The sequence below is a fragment of the Armigeres subalbatus genome, chromosome 3 (genome assembly GCF_024139115.2).
Source record: "Armigeres subalbatus isolate Guangzhou_Male chromosome 3, GZ_Asu_2, whole genome shotgun sequence".
In the NCBI taxonomy this organism is placed as follows: Eukaryota; Metazoa; Arthropoda; class Insecta; order Diptera; family Culicidae; genus Armigeres; species Armigeres subalbatus.
The window spans coordinates 204,174,762-204,191,171 of record NC_085141.1 but is presented as its reverse complement, the minus strand read 5'-3'; the positions used below and the strand labels follow the sequence as shown (position 1 = coordinate 204,191,171).

General features: G+C 37.2%; 2 protein-coding genes across 2 annotated transcripts in view; one reads left to right on the top strand and one right to left on the bottom strand.

Annotated features, from left to right (window-relative positions):
* LOC134227021 (small ribosomal subunit protein uS9m) overlaps window positions 1-6,035 on the bottom strand; it is an 82,632-nt gene extending 76,597 nt beyond the window's left edge. The window contains exons 1-6 of the mRNA XM_062708206.1: window positions 5,848-6,035; window positions 5,572-5,790; window positions 5,331-5,504; window positions 3,789-3,874; window positions 3,479-3,723; window positions 3,305-3,420 (exon numbers count right to left, since the gene is read on the bottom strand). Of these exons, the coding sequence (XP_062564190.1) occupies window positions 3,305-3,420; window positions 3,479-3,723; window positions 3,789-3,874; window positions 5,331-5,504; window positions 5,572-5,790; window positions 5,848-5,940 (933 nt within the window). The 5' untranslated portion in view covers window positions 5,941-6,035. The remainder of the gene's footprint in view (window positions 1-3,304; window positions 3,421-3,478; window positions 3,724-3,788; window positions 3,875-5,330; window positions 5,505-5,571; window positions 5,791-5,847) is intronic.
* A 135-nt stretch (window positions 6,036-6,170) lies between these two features.
* The window catches only part of LOC134227023 (uncharacterized), a 28,434-nt gene continuing 18,194 nt past the window's right edge, over window positions 6,171-16,410 (top strand). The window contains exon 1 of the mRNA XM_062708209.1: window positions 6,171-6,580. Within this exon, the coding sequence (XP_062564193.1) occupies window positions 6,253-6,580 (328 nt within the window). The 5' untranslated portion in view covers window positions 6,171-6,252. The remainder of the gene's footprint in view (window positions 6,581-16,410) is intronic.

Below are 16,410 nucleotides of genomic sequence, written 5' to 3'. Positions count from 1 at the left end.
GAAGAAACAAGTGGGGTATTTCTCAGCCAAATTCAAATGTGATGAGAGAACTATTCTTCCCGTCCGGTTTGAAGTTCATCAATAAATTTGAAATACTTAGAGTTAAATCAACAATCATTAGATCCCAACGAACCATTTGCACTGAATAAACTAGTTTTTAAGTTGAAGAAGCCTAGTTTCTGTCGAATAAGCGCTCTATTAGGCCCCCAATGTTTGTTGCGATTGTTCGTCGATATTGATTATGAATCTGAGAAACGTGAATTTTCTTAAAAGGCAATTTTAGATTTATCTTTATATCAGTTCTTAATATCTAGTTTCAGATTCAAATCAGAAAAGTGTTAGGTTATTTGATATTAATCTTGACTTAATCACTACTGATTTTACGTCTTATAGTGAAGTACATATAAACCCTGGCTCTCAAGAATGAACTTCTCAGTTATAAGATTTACATATTTTGAAAACGTTATCATACCATTTAATATAATTTGACACTACCGATAACTACTGACTTTTCTACAGTCAAGCTACCGATTTCCCAAAATATAATCTGGCCACCCTGCTAGATGGGCTACGAGTTTAGCCCAACGAGCGAAAGTTGACTGTACTTGGGCTCACTGGTGACCTACGATAACGATACCAGCAGAAAAAATCGGAGACGCATCATGGCAGGAAATCGTACGTACTTTGGAATCCGCAAAACGCTCCGATCGAATAGAGTACGCCACCGAACCAAACTGACTATCTACAAAACGCTTATTATCCGGCCTTTGTCTGGCAATCAATAAATAAATCAAGGCACATACAATTCTGCAAGGTTTTAATACGACACATATAAGTGTTGGGGTAGTAATTAGTTCTGTGAAGTAGTTTTAAGTAATATTGTATGAAAATTTGTTAAAATAAATCTATTCATATACAGCATTGAAGCTGCTTTCAATATGTGTTTCAATCACGCCAAAGGTGACATACTCAACAATCTTCAATGATTTTAATCGCCTACTGAATTTGTTGCTATGGCGCCTAAGCCACAAAGAGTTAGAGGATCAACAACGATCATGGCGAAAATACTACGCCGACGAAGAGCAATACATTGAGGATGAATATCAGCAAAGTATACCTAGCAGATATTGAAAATGCATATCAAAAGGCCTTGCAAAAAATACGGTTGCAATACGCTGCCAGTAGGCGGGTAATTGAACGGAAATCTAGTGTCGAAAGTGCTGATGAAAGATCCATAATTAGTGAACCTAGTTCTGCGGCCGACGATAGCACACATTGATTTGCGGACCGAAGCACTACAACCAAAAGTTATCATTCCAATTGTATGTGAGTTTCGTGAAGCTAGGATTGTTCCAGACAACATAGGAAGAAATGACGGTAAAAACTATAGCAGGTTGTGTAATATAGCAGGTTGTGTAATTGTATGCTGATGGGATGGGAGAAAAGAACGCCAATAAACAACAAGCCGGAAGATTGAATAGAAGTGAATGTATAATAGACGATAATGAATTAGCAATTGAATATCGCAACTTTAAATCTTTTATTGCCGGATTCATTATTTACGATCCTGGAGGATATCAGTTTACCATTTTTGTTATCGGCTTTGTACCATGTTTATTAAGTGCGTAAGTTATATTAGTTTAGGGAGCACATGAATTGGTTGTATGATGATGGATTTGACATTTCGATAATACAATTGATCACCAGTTTCACGGGGGGGAGTATATTGGGGTAGTAATTAATTCTGTGAAACTGGCAACACTGTTCAAGGTAAAATGACGTATCAATCAGTATGAATTCAAAGATGGTGTGAACGAATCTGTCGCGATTTGTGCCCTAAAATGTAAGTAGTTTTAAGTAATATTGTAAGAAAATTTATTAAAATAAATCTATACATATACAGCATTGAAGCTGCTTTCAATAGGTGTTTCAATCGCGCCAAAGGCTTTTTATTCAGATTTGGTATCAAAATAATACTAAATTGTAAGATTTCAATACAATGGTTGACTTAAAATCTTCCGAAATTGTAAATGCCAAAACTTTCGGTAAAGTTCTTATGTAGAACTATAATAAAAATCTGCCTTCCGCTGGATGGGTGTAGAAAGCTGAATGGATTTATTGAAAATTAAGGAAGTACAAACATCTCCAAGCCTACATGGGATATGGACCGCGGGGTTCTCTCCCCTAATTGTCATCGTTGACGATCATACAATTTCTTGGTAAGATTCTTACCGTAAGAATCGCTACGATCCATATAAATTTGCTGAAAGTTAATAACAAGTCCAAGAAGATAGCAATATGCGCTTGAAACCGTTAAAGATTATGAGAAATTTGAGAAATCCGTCACCTCTCTTGGAAGCATTCCAGAATGAGCTATGGGGAAAAAAGATCAAAGACAAAAAATTTAATGAACAAAATTGAAAATTCTTCGATTTTATTGATATGGGGACTGAGACATCATAATAACCCAGAATAATTTTGGAAACATACTTCGGGAACAAAATCTAGCTTTAATTCCCCATAAGTCTGCTGCAGGGACCGGCCGAGCAATAATGTGTGGGTTGTTTTTTTCTCTAGTCATAAGACAGTGAAGTTGAATAATTAGTGCTGGACCAATCGTGCACTTGTAGAACGCGTCGTATATATTGAACATGCGGCGTATTTTATTTTGTCGCTTTTCCAAGGCGACACCTATTCATTGCCATCCCACTTAACCCACTTTTCCATTCAATGACAATCACGGAGATGCAAAGGTTTACTCGGTCTCTTGTAGCAATGATTTTCGAATTGATTTTCCTCTGATTTCCTTGTGTTTCATAGTCTTGTTTTGTAAAATCTGCATCGATTTCTTTAGACCAGAACTGAAGCTCAAATCAGCAGTTACCCTATTTTTGCTACCCACGTGGAACGTGGATGCGTGGATGAATAAACAATTAACAATACCTTAAAATTACTGTTTCGATGTTTTTCCATACATTTTTCGATATAAAATTCCAATGAGTTTAGCACCGTCCAAATGTTGTTGAACGGACTCGGTCGAAATACGTATCTGTCAAGGGTACAATCAAGTGGTGGAATTAAATGGAATTGCGTAAACTCGTCTTATGACAAGTGAAGACATTCCACTAAAAGCTCAAAATATTTTTTTAATAGATTTTCTATTTTCTGGTAAAAACCGTGGAAATGGTGTTTACCGATTTCTACCCATGAGCCTACATTATCCTATTGTCGGAGTCTGGTTTTTACTGTCTTAGCAGCATTAGTGCCCAACACGTTGCAGAGAAATGAAAAAAAAAACTCTTACTTGTTCTCTAGGCTGCACGTCTTTGAAGTATGTGATGTCTTCACCATTTATTGTGATTTTGCCGGATCCAGGAGCTATGATAGTCACGTCTGCTCGAGCCGATTTCCGAAGACATTCTAAAACAATAGAAGCGTTAAAAATGTGTGCGTCTGAATAATTATTAAACAATGTTACCGTAAATTGTAATGAAACTTCTACCATTCTCATCCAACCTTGGCTTTGGAATCTGATCAGCATCTGTTTTCGCCAGTAACGGTTTACGGTACTGGTCAATAAATGCTAACTCTCTGTATGAGTAAGGATGCTGAACGAGCCTCGTCATCGCACTGACGAAGTTCTCATATTCTTTATCAGAAATGTCTTCGAGCAGAAGCTTCTCGAGAACATCTTTTTTCAACCATTCTGTACCGGAAGTATCACTGAGAGGGGAAAATTTATCAGTTGGAAAAAGCATGTTTCAGTATAAGAACAACGATATACGAACATTTGTTGTGTGGGATCTGGTTGCAGTTGCTTCCGAATCATACGATCCTCGAACGCATTCAGATTATTAATATTGCCTACAATGTCCTGGAAAAACACACAAAAAAAGATTATGATATTAGTTACCGATAATAATAGTTCATTCAAGAGTATCTGAATCCACGAATCTCAGGTTCGAGTTGAAGCTGAAGCAGCTATTGCTAAAAGGGTCTCCACTTAGCCTCGCAAACAAATGCGTATATTTGTTTGGGGACACGGACATTTTGGGGAATGCCTTTATGGAAAGTAATGAAATGCATTCTGTCTGAAGAAATTATGTCTGAGATAATCAATCGTTCAAATAAACTATTATCCTATTGTTGGAGTCTGGTTTTTACTATCTTAGCAGCACTGCCCAATCGATTGAAACGTCATATTATAGTTTTCTGAAGCTAATTGCACAACAAATTAAAAAACCAGCATTGCCCTGCCCATGATCGCATATTTGTAACACTCGCATCTTTGATAAGAAAATTATTTTGAGCTTTTTAGTGGAATGTTTTCACCTGTCATAAGACGAGTTTGAACAATCCCATTGAATTCCACCACTTAATTGTATCCTGACAGATACGTATTTCGACCTCAACAGTAAGGCCGTCTTCAGTGTCTTGTACTTGTCGAGTCAAGTCGAGTCAAGTACAAGACACTGAAGACGGCCTTACTGTTGAGGTCGAAATACGTATCTGTCAGGATACAATTAAGTGGTGGAATTCAATGGGATTGTTCAAACTCGTCTTATGACAGGTGACTCGCATCTTTGTTCATTTTGTAAAAACCCTGTGAATCGTTCAGAATGCTCAATTTACTGCATCTAATCCCTCAACAGTAAAATAGGCTTTACTATCTTGCTTATCTGTGGTAAGCTGGAAATGATTGAGTTTGTGGAGAGGATTGACAAACGATTTACAAAATCAACCAGAGGGCAAATAGCGTAGTGTATGTTTTGAATTACTATAATGTTCATACAATGACAGGCTTAGGAAAGCTTTTGAATAATAACTGTAGAAACGATCATAAGACGTGTTTCCAACATTTTCACTTACTGATGCGCATTTTGACCTCAACTGTAAGGCAGCCTTCAGTGTTTCGTACGAAAAATTACCGATGTTTCTGTTCAAACTTTCGTTTAGCAGATTTAATTGATCGTAAATCGTATCGGATATCCCACAACCTCATAACTGAGGATATCCTACTGCAAATGTACGTTTAAAGTGATATGGAACTATTTCCGTTGTCCTTTTACGAACAAAATATCACAAGTCAGTCGAAAAGCCGCTTGGTGCGGTTTGGCTGAACCCCGACCAATTACAATTAGATGTATTAAATTATAGAACAAAATATATTTTTGAAACAATCTTTTGCGAAATTCAATAATTAAACCTAAACTATTAATCAGACCAAGAAAACAGTCTTTAATGAATACGATGAGGATGAGCTTATGTTACGAAGACAGGATATTACAGACGTTAGGAGTAAAATTGTGGGTACGCAATTTCAAACTTACGAAAAGCATTTTATAGTAGTTGGGCCTTCCAGTGTAGAACATACTGTGAAACGGTCTCCCGGTTTCGTCGAATTCCGCAGCTTTGCGCTGAGGAATGACTTCCTCCGGTGGCTTCATCATGGGTCTAGCTTTTTTGTCGTACAATCCCGAAGGAAGTAGATATTGGATAGCTCTCTAAAAATGTTGTGGAATTTCAATGTTAGCATTTAAAGCAATAATTGTGATTATTCTTAATTCCTACATCGATATCATCTTGGGTGAAGGTTTCTGGATCTTCGCCCATCATGTTGGCCAGATGACGCTTGCCCAGTTTGAATTCAAGATTCTGAACTTTCATGAACTCATCATGTGCTTTGGCACGCTCCAAGTAAGCCTTCATTGCTTTGCTAACTTTTCCCTTCTTTGGCTCCGTCACCGACGTATCCTCCGAGAGATTGGAAGTACCCGCACTCGTGGAATACTAGAAAATGGGAAATTATGTAACATTATCAGCTATAATTCCAAGTAAAATACATACCAAAATGGGTTGACATGTCTTCGCTGCTATCAGGAAGCGGTTCTGTACCGATGGCAAGCTAAAACGAGTAATAATTTGGGCGATATTTGCCATGTTTTCAATTATCCCAACACGGATCGAGCAACATAAAAAAACACATTCGTTTCAGTCCGCAGTCGCCGCAGGCCGAACCGCGTTTTTGACATACAAAATCAAAACATTGCATTTTACGCACACAAATTTGAACCGCGAGCTCCCTCGGTCTAAAAATGTTTGAACGATTTTGTTGACAGCGGCTCATTTTTAAAAAGTGGTACGGCGGGATTGTTTCTCATAGTCATAAAACTACAAACGCGACAGGACGCGACCATTCAGTATCGGTAGTCTTCTGTCGTTACGCGTGTTTTGTTCGTTTTGCTCAAAAAAATGTCTTCAAAAACCGCCTCGAAAAAATCTCCGAAAGACCGATTTAAGAAGTATCTAAAACGTTACCAGAAGATGCAGGAAACGTTGAGAAACACAAATTTTGCCAAAGCGTACAATGCCATGCCCACCAAGGATTACCTAGCGGATGAAGCGTTCAAAGCGACGCTTACACCACATCAGCAAAAATCGATTCTAACCGTGGGTGCAGCGGAACGGCGTAAGTTGCTGAAGATCCATGCGGCAAAACTGGTCCGCGATGCCAGAAACACGTACCTGGAGAACAAGGACTTCGGCGAGTACAATGCAAAGCTGGTGGAAGAAACAGATGGTAAGTTTGATGAATTCACCTAGCGGTGTTAGTTCCTTCATTGTGCATTATACATATATACAGGTCGGAATCGATTGTATGTCATACCCCAGAAACCCATTGCCCAGAAAGTGATTCCCCAGAAATTAATTCCCCTAAATGCACTACTCCTTAGAAAACCATTCCCTAGAATACCACAATCCCCAGAATGCCCCTATCCCCCGGAAGACATTTCCCAGAATGCCTCCATCCCCCGAAAGACATCCCCCAGAATGCACCATTTCCTAGCTTAAACTAAATACTTCGTAATTGCTTCATCCCGGGCAAATGTGTACTTTTAAAGAAGGAGTCATCTACTCTTTTGCATTATCCCGGGCAAATGCGTAGATTAAAAAATATGAGTGATTTACTCTTTTACCTTTTCCGGGCAAATGCATACTTTTGAAGAAGCAGTTATCTACTCGTTTGCCTTTTTCCGGGCAAACGCATACTTTTAAAGAAGGAGTCATCTACTCTTTTGTCTTATTCCAGGTAAATACTACTTCTAAAAATGAAAATCATATATTCTTACTAGAGTCCTATAAGAAGAGTAACGTCATGTGCCACGTTTGACAGGTCTCCTGCTCGTTTGGAACGCGCATTTGTATGGAACTGACAGACGATTCTGTTCCAATTCTGACACTTGACGACACTGTTATTATAGTCACTGTAATTCTTACGACCCATTGCATTTCATACTCTTTTCAACGATTATGCCAAATGGTCATTATGCCATATGGGCTTCCCCCAATATGAACAACGAGTATAATGGATTATATGCTCCTTCGTATTATATGTGAGCCCTAACAAACATATCAAATGGGCTCCATTCCGTGCAAATGCGTGCTTTAAAATTAGGCAGCATATGTCATTTTGCCTTATTCCGGGAAAATTCGTACTTCAATATAAGTATTTTTGCATAGAAATATAGTATCTAGTATTTTTAATTTCCCTGTCCATGGATAAGGGGCTTGACGTTGATATTTCAAGTGTCTTAAAAAGATTTTTATTTTATTTTTATTTTTGTTGTTTAATAGAGTGCTTTTTTCAAACAAAGGTTAAGTTCAACACTAAATTAAAAAATTAAGATATTTTTCCATTTTTTATATCTCCTTCACAAGAATATCGTTATTTTAATGGTAATGGTTTGAAAATAAGCTCCGTAGAGAAACTTTTATCACATCTTACTTAAATAAGGTCAACACAAACACTTGAGGTACCATGCCTCCAAGTTAACTAATGGTTAGTGTCGCACGATCTAACAACAACTGCCTATTGGTAAATTTGGAGGTGCCGGCAGGGCTCAGTAGGGGTCTAACTAACATAACTCTAATACTAACAAGACCCTGAAACAAACGCTTATCCAAATAGCATACATCTATTTATACTTGTAGTAGTAGCTAACAATAATTCATTTTGTACCCGTATAGCTGAAGTAGAATTTTAGTAGTGAAAAGTAGAATTTGTAGATTTACTAATTTGGCATTGGAGATAGTGAATGTATCTATTATATCTTCTCGATAATCTTTTATTTTAGTCTTTCAAGCTGCATGGATCAACTCTAAAAAAACTGTTTCTCTCTTCCTTCTATTAGGTTAGTTAAAAATTAGCGGATATATAGGGGACATGACTTAGTGTTTCTCGTATTAAGACAAATTCGCTGACCTTTACCTTATAATAAAATAAATGACCGATAGTAAAATAAATGACTGAAATTTAAAGATATCAAATAAATAATAAAAACGAAAATAAATACATGACCATCGGTGGACAGAAAGACAAGAGACAGAGTTCTGTTTAGAATAGTTAATTGAGACCATTGCACTCACAAGATAGAGAATAACTAGTACCACTATTATTGCTACAAGACTAATAACTTGACCACTTACGGAAATGAGGATAGACCATATGATGCGTTCATCCACTATTATATTGAATATTGTATACCCTGAATCTGAATAACTGAATTTTAGACCTCATTATTTTAATAAATAATAAAGGTTTGAATATTAGAAAAGGGAATAGAACTTGACCAAAAAAAAAGCAATTACGGAACAACTGGACAGAAATTTTGTATAATGATCACTATTAGACTACTGAAACTTTAACATATGACATTACTGTGACTGATAGGATACAATTAACTCGACGACGTATTGACAAACATCCGATACTCAACCGTGTTAAAATAAGGGAAGCTCTTCAATGTGTCCATTTATTACAATAGTACTTAAATTAATCTATTTTGAAACTACCCTACCAGAATGATATCATTACATCTTTATTCGAAATTGTTACTTGGAAATGGCAACAGTACCACCCGTTGTCAACATAGACTACTATTAGGTATTGAATGTCGGCTCCAAGTAACTAATAATTAAATTTACATGTTAACTACTTATTTAGAAAACATCTATGTACATGTTGAGCTTCCATTATTTGTTCGGTTTATAATTGACAGACTGTAGATAGAAAGAATAATGTATCGGTATGATCACAATACAAACCCAGGCCGCAGTGACCTAGTGAGCAACATAGCTTGAGTCGTCTGCTAGTATTGTGTATCACATGGAGAGCCCAGCCGAGATACCAGTCTATTAAGACTACAACTGGTCAACTCTCGAAAAAAAAAAAAAAAAAATCTAGTATTTTTAATTTATAGAAATGACAGCGAAAAACATAGTTTCTTAGACTGATACCTTTTTCTGGGGAACGGGTCATTCTGGGTTTTTGGTTTATGGGGAATGGGTCATTCGGGTTTTTTTCTGGGGAATGGGTCATTCTGGGGATTTCTTTTCCGGGAAATGGTGCATTCTGGGGAATATCATTCTGGAGAATTGATTTGATATTTAACTATAGGCTTGTTTATCACATTAGGAGTTCAAATGAATTTATTACAGGTCGGACTCGATTATCCAGAATTTTAAACTCGATTATTCGGAATTTTAAACTCGATTATCCGGAGTATTTTTTCTTCGATTTTTTCAAAATTTAAATATTATAATATACAATATGATTATTTTACCGATATGGGACGTAACTAGCACTACCACAATTTTGTATATTGAAATTCGATTATAGGCTTGTTTGTCAAATTCATGAATTAAAATTAATATAATACTGTTATATTTAGGGGAGCTGTTCCGATCTCTATCTCGCTGAACATATATTCATCTCATCGCGAAACAAAGAAATATGGCACCAATTTCGTCGCTTCTTTTTGTGCATGTGTGCTCACTGCTGAAAAAATCACAAAAATAAGAAATAAATCAAATACCTTTTCATTGCCTTGTTCTTGGTGAATATCGGAGCTATGAGATGAAATTCAGAAGCAGTTCCCCTTAGTACTAGCGAAAAATACCCAGCTTTGCCTGGGTGTTTGTGATGCAGTTTATGACAAATGATTGTTAATTTATTATATTTATTATTATTCCTCTTTTTTCCCTAAAAATTTGAGTAATATAATTGCCCATGTGGGATGTACCGTTAAGTTCTTAAAAATCAGAAGCTGAACATTTGCCGTAAATTTGCACGTTAGGATTTCTTCAAACAAGTTGTTATTTTTATTTTTATTTTATTTTATTTTATTGATGTATAAGGGGCAGCAGGGACTATGTCCAAGGGCATGACGACCCCTCCCCATGGCCACTGCGAGTTAGGGGGCCTGTCTAGGATGTGGTGGGGTTTGACAGTGGGCTCTGTTGAACCTCTGCAAAAAGCTGCATGTGTCTATAGGCAGGCCCTATCAAACCCAGTCAACACATGGAAGTATATGGTGTCGTGTAGGCTGTTGGAGTGGAGGCGATATAGGTGCTTCTCCATACAACATGTATGCATATCGTGTATCTATATCGTCTCCAATTTAGCATCTTGTATTGCACCATGTACGACTTTATATTGACTGAAAAGCGACCGTGTGCCGCTCAAAGCGCACAAGCCCATCAGGATTAATACCAGTGAGATCCTGATTACGGTATACTGGTCACGGCAAGCGACAAACACACGCGCGAAAGTAATGCAAAATAAACGACATGTAAAATAAACGTAAATTAACAAAATAAGTCTGGCTGAACATTCTTATTTAACGTAAAATAGTGATAACATAATTAGCTTTCCGATTACTATCAATTTGGTTGAACAGCCGTGATTATTACTTTATTTTCAATTTAAATCCCGTTTCTTTTTTACTTTTCTTGCGTTGAAGAAATGATGCCGCGGGCGCCTCATCCGAAATTCAAATGAACAATTGCTCATTTTGAGCGATTGATTGTTTATTCTCGCGAAGGATAAACAATTGAACAAATTAAGAAAATGCTAATACTGTAGTATAGAAGTTGCATAGTCACATCACTTTCCATGGTGAATCCCGATCTATGTTACTGATTATCCCACCCAACTAACGCAACTTCCTTCCCGTGGTAATTGTGGAGATGCAGAGGTATTCTCGGTCTCTAGTAGCAACAATAACCACATACTAACATTCCCTCCCTTCCTCAACTGACTGTAAGGACTTGGCCGGCGCCGTTATTGATCAACATTTGAGAGCTGCTGAAACGTGCACTTCGAGAATAGATGGTAAACCAAAACCACTATTCACTTGGATCGTAGTGCAATTTTCACCAGTTCTGATCAATCACGGAGTAGCAACCATTGATATGTACAGTCAGTCTAAGCTAAGCTAAGCTATTTTATTTTATTGATGTATAAGGGGGCCGGGGGCCAAGTCACCGATGTGAATTTGAAATTCATATCGTCCATGATACACCAGGGACTAAAGGATAAGACTTCACAACATCTTTACCCATGGGGGTTTTAAGTTTTGCGGGATATACTGCTAGTATATCACTGCCTTAGGAGTATGGGCAGGTTGGGGATATTTTTATGATGAATATTAAAGCCGGTTATAATATTTGATTATATGTATTAACTTTGATTCCAATTATAAATCACAAAGAGCTTCCCTTGTATTTAGGCGGTTAAACAAATGTGTTTGTTAGTATGTCGTGTTGATATCTGTATTCTTCCAGTTAGAGTTGCCTGATGTTACAAATTTTAGTTGTCCAGCAAGGTAACCCTTACAAATCCTTACTCCTAAATGATCAGTCTATTCGTCATTACAGTCTGCTGTTAAGGCCTGATCTAAACAGTTCTTATAAAGTCTTTTTCAATATTGTTCGGAGTATTCAGTGTGAGTGGTATTGCTTCGAAGTAGTTTTCTCATCAATAGCGTTAAAGTAATGTCCCCATCAAACAAAAGAAGCTTTAAAAGTTTGTTCAAAATCTTAATTTTCAATCGCGAGTCAGTGTTAATACAATTATGTTGATGTGTATATGGTATAGGATACATCTCGTTAAATTTGAATTGCTGACTATATTTCAAATAAACACCTTTCATGAAAATGTATTTTGAAATTAAAATATCGTATTACAATTTGATGAATATCAATAATCGTCCAAAGTTTTGAAAATTATCTAGTGAAAGCAGTCGAAACTGAATCGAAAAGCCAAAATGGGCCACAGTTCAGAACCGTTCACCAAACAATCTTCAAAAATTTGAGCCTGCTATTTTAACAACTACATATTTTGAAGAACCATGTTCCAAGAAAACGCCTGATACTATCTTTGTGGACTTATGACGGCCTTGCATAGCATCATCATTGTCTCGGAACTAGATTCAGTCAGTAAAATTTCAAACCATTTCGTGAGCTTCCATTTGATGATGGGCTTAAAAAGACATTGATTGATCCTCCTCACGACCTTAGGTGGTCAAACTATTAGTCATGTAGATAAAAGGATAGTGGATGAAAGCATCATATGGTCTATTCTCATGCACATAGGTGGCTAAGGTCTCAGTTAAACGTGACTCTATCTCTTGTTTTACCGTCTAGCGCTGATCATGAGTTCATTCCCTATCGGTCATTTACTGTGTTATAAGGTAGTCAACTAATTTTATTTGTCTTTCAGAATACACTTAGTCACGTCTCCTATGTCCTTCAATCTTTCTTTACATTGGAGTATGTATTATTTTTTCCTAACCCGAAAAAATGAAGAGCGAAACAGGTTTGTTTATACGTTGATCCATGCAGTGAAAGTAAGAGATTATAAGAAAGTAACAAAAATTACTGAGAAGAAATAACGGATACAATCACCATATATAATTCAAAATTAGTAAATCTACAGTATCTACTTTCACTACTTACTGTATACTGAACTATGAACTACAATTGGTGCAATGGATGATCGTTTGCTTCCCAGTCTTTTGTGTTAGTATTTTGTTAGTTAAGACTGGTACTAGACCCTGCCGGAACCTCCGCAGCATATACTCAAGAAAATGTTGTTAGATCATGCGACACCTTCTCTAAGTATTTGCAAGGAGGTATGATATATCAAGTGTATAATTATTTTCTATATATTGGCAAAAATACTCGACGCGTTTCTTTTAAATTGAAATGTTACCGGGTTTAAAGTACCTACTTCAGCACTGCCTTATAGTGTAACCATACTCGGATGCAATTAAATTCATCTCGTTTTCGTCTAACGGTAATGTGTTGAGTACTAATAATACTAGCAATGTGTACTATAAAAGAACAAATTATTTCACAATTTTAACAATATGCAGACACTTGACTTATCAACGTTGACCCCATCATCCATGGACAGGGTAGGATTTCTTCAAACAAGTTGTTCGAACAAAACATAAATCAAATCATATGATATTTGATGCATACAACAAACAATTTCCAAATTTTGTTAATTTCACCATATGTCTGCATGCTTTTAACATTGAGTGCATCGTAGTAACAAGTGAAATCGAAGCTTCTTTGTTTGAACAACTTGTTTAAAGAAATCTCAGCGTGCAAATTTATTACAAATGTTCAGCTTCTGATTTTTAAGAATTTAACGATAAATCGCACATTGACAATTATATTACTCAAATTTCCAGGGAAAAAAGAGGAATAATAATAAAATAAATTAGCAATCATTTGTCATAAACTCAAGAATTTTGTAGAACAACGACTTTTGGGGGAAACAGTATTTGTATGCACTTAAAAGCTTGAAAATCACTTTAACATAGATAAAACGTGAACGGAACAAATCGCAATGTTCACAAGACTTGTAGAACACACCCAAAGCTTCCGTATAGAGGTTGTTGTGATAGTTTTCGACGTTTATATCTCTTGTAAGATTTTTTCAAAATTGAAAATAGCTCAAAAACACTAAATCGACTTGAGCCACTTCGAAATTTTATCCGAATTAGCTGAAAATTTGACAGGAGACTTATTTTAGCATAAGAATTGTGATTCTGGGCTGACCGGTTGAATTTTTGATACTTTTTGAAAACATGAAGAGGTCTAATATATATATAACCGTTCTTTAACCGTGCGGTAAGACGCGCGGCTACAAAGCAAGACCATGCTGAGGGTGGCTGGGTTCGATTCCCGGCGCCGGTCTAGACAATTTTCGGTTTGGAAATTGTCTCGACTTCCCTGGGCATAAAAGTGTCATCGTGTTAGCCTCATGATATACGAATGCAAAAATGGTAACTTGGCTTAGAAACCTCACAGTTAATAACTGTGGAAGTGCTTAATGAACACTAAGCTGCGAGGCGGCTCTGTCCCAGTGTGGGGATGTAATGCCAATAAGAAGAAGATATATATATATATAAGTTAAACGCGAACTCGACTCATCACCCAATTCAATCAACGTAGCAACACCACGCTCACAATCAACGACGCATGCGAACATCGGAACTGCTAAATCAGCAGTTATCAAAACCACCAGTTCAGCAACATCGATCGCGGCGGACCACGCGATATCCGGACCATTGCTGCTAGGCGCTAGGTCAGCACATTTAGGGACCAAGTCAGGGCTCTTTGTATCTAGCAAGTAAGAGACTGAATCAATATAGTTTTTATTCTCGATACGAACAGTCGAGTGGCGCAGTCGGAAGCAATCTTTTTTAAAAACCCGAATTCCGTCAAAATGTTTTAACTGGCGCAGTGCGGTAGGATACCGTAAAAGTGTTAAGTGAGTTTTTCCGGGTTGAAACCCTTCCGCGAGTGTACATCGTTGAATTGTGTTAAACTTCGAAACACGACGGGAACCAGCGTTACCCCAGGAGGCAGAATAGCATCCACCACGATCGGCGACGAGCGAACATCGTAGCAGATTTCCACCCACCAACGGTTAGCAAAGAGCGCATATCGGAGCGAGCCAATAAATCGTAAGTAATAGCGTTTAAGTTCATTCAAAGTTTAAAATTGATAATTCATAGTGTTAACAAATAATAATCGAAATCTAACAGTGTTAAAAAGTGTTATCGAAGTGAATAGTGATTAGTTAGGATGGCACATTTGGATAACAGGCGTGATTTAATTGCAGCGGAGAATGAAGCTCTGCAAGAGCAGTTGGCTAACGCTGCCGCTCAAATTGAAGAGCAGGGAAGACAGTTGCTTATTATGCAAGATCAAATCGCTGATGAGCAAAGACAAATTAATGAAAGGGATCGAGAAATCGCCCTACTGCAACAACAGCCGATTCCTGTTGTACCGAATAACGATATTGATTCAATTTTGAAACAGATGCAGAGTCCACAGATTATTAGGGACATGCCATGTTTTACGGGAGATCCAGTGAAACTGAACACTTTTATTAAGGCCGTTGATAGGTTGATGCCAACCTTAGAAAGGGCTAGAGGCACCGCAGTTTTCGATGTATGGATGCAATCCATCCGTGCAAAAGATAACACAAGAGGCTGATGCAGTGTTGGAGTTGTATGGGACTGATACCGAATGGGACGATATCAAAAACACTCTGACGACGCATTTTGGCGATAAGCGAGATGAAATTTCGCTTACACGCGATTTGTTTAAATTAACTCAAACTAATTGCGTACAAGAATTTTATGGAAATGTTTCACATGCAGTTTCTTTACTAGTGAACTTATTAAATCTAAATGAACCCAATCCAGTAGTAGTGTCAGCAAAGAAAATTTTCTATCAAGAACTAGGTTTAAAGGTTTTCCTCTCCGGGCTTAAAGAACCGCTAGGACCTATCATTCGTGCTCAATCCACAAAAACACTGAAAGAAGCTCTGAGGCTTTGCCTAGAAGAAGGAAACTACAACTATGTGAAAAATCATCTTAGGGCACCACCACCACCTCCAGTTCCTGCCAAACCATCCTACAATATTCCTAAACCATTACAGTTTCCTACGTCGAATCAACTACGACTACTTCAATATCCAAAACCATTCCAATTTCCGTATCTTCAACCTTAACAAAGACCACCTCTATCTAACCACCAAATAAAACCATTCGCATATCCACAGCAACAAAAACCATTCAATTTTTCCCCACAAATAAGACCAATGCAGTTTCCACAACAGCAAAGGCCATTCCAATTTCATCCACCCCAACGTTCATTCCAGTTTGGTCAACAACCACTCAGACAATTCCCCTCAAATCCTAACTTTCCAAAGCAACCGAAACCCACACCAATGGAAATTGATCACTCAATTAGATCCAATCAAGTGAATTACTTAAACCGCCCAAATTATCATCTTGAAGAATATCTAGAACCAAATGCCATTTATGATGAATATTATCCTTACCAAATGTATGACGTATCTGAATATCCTGAATATTTTGAGATGAATAATTACACAAATGATAAAAATGAAACTCCTGAAGCTGATAACCTTGATAGTGACAAATCTGTTTCAGTAGATGATCTAAATTTTCGGGAGCGAGTGGAAGGCGACTTAACGACTTAAATAACTTTATTCCTTATGTCGAAATGGATACTACTAAA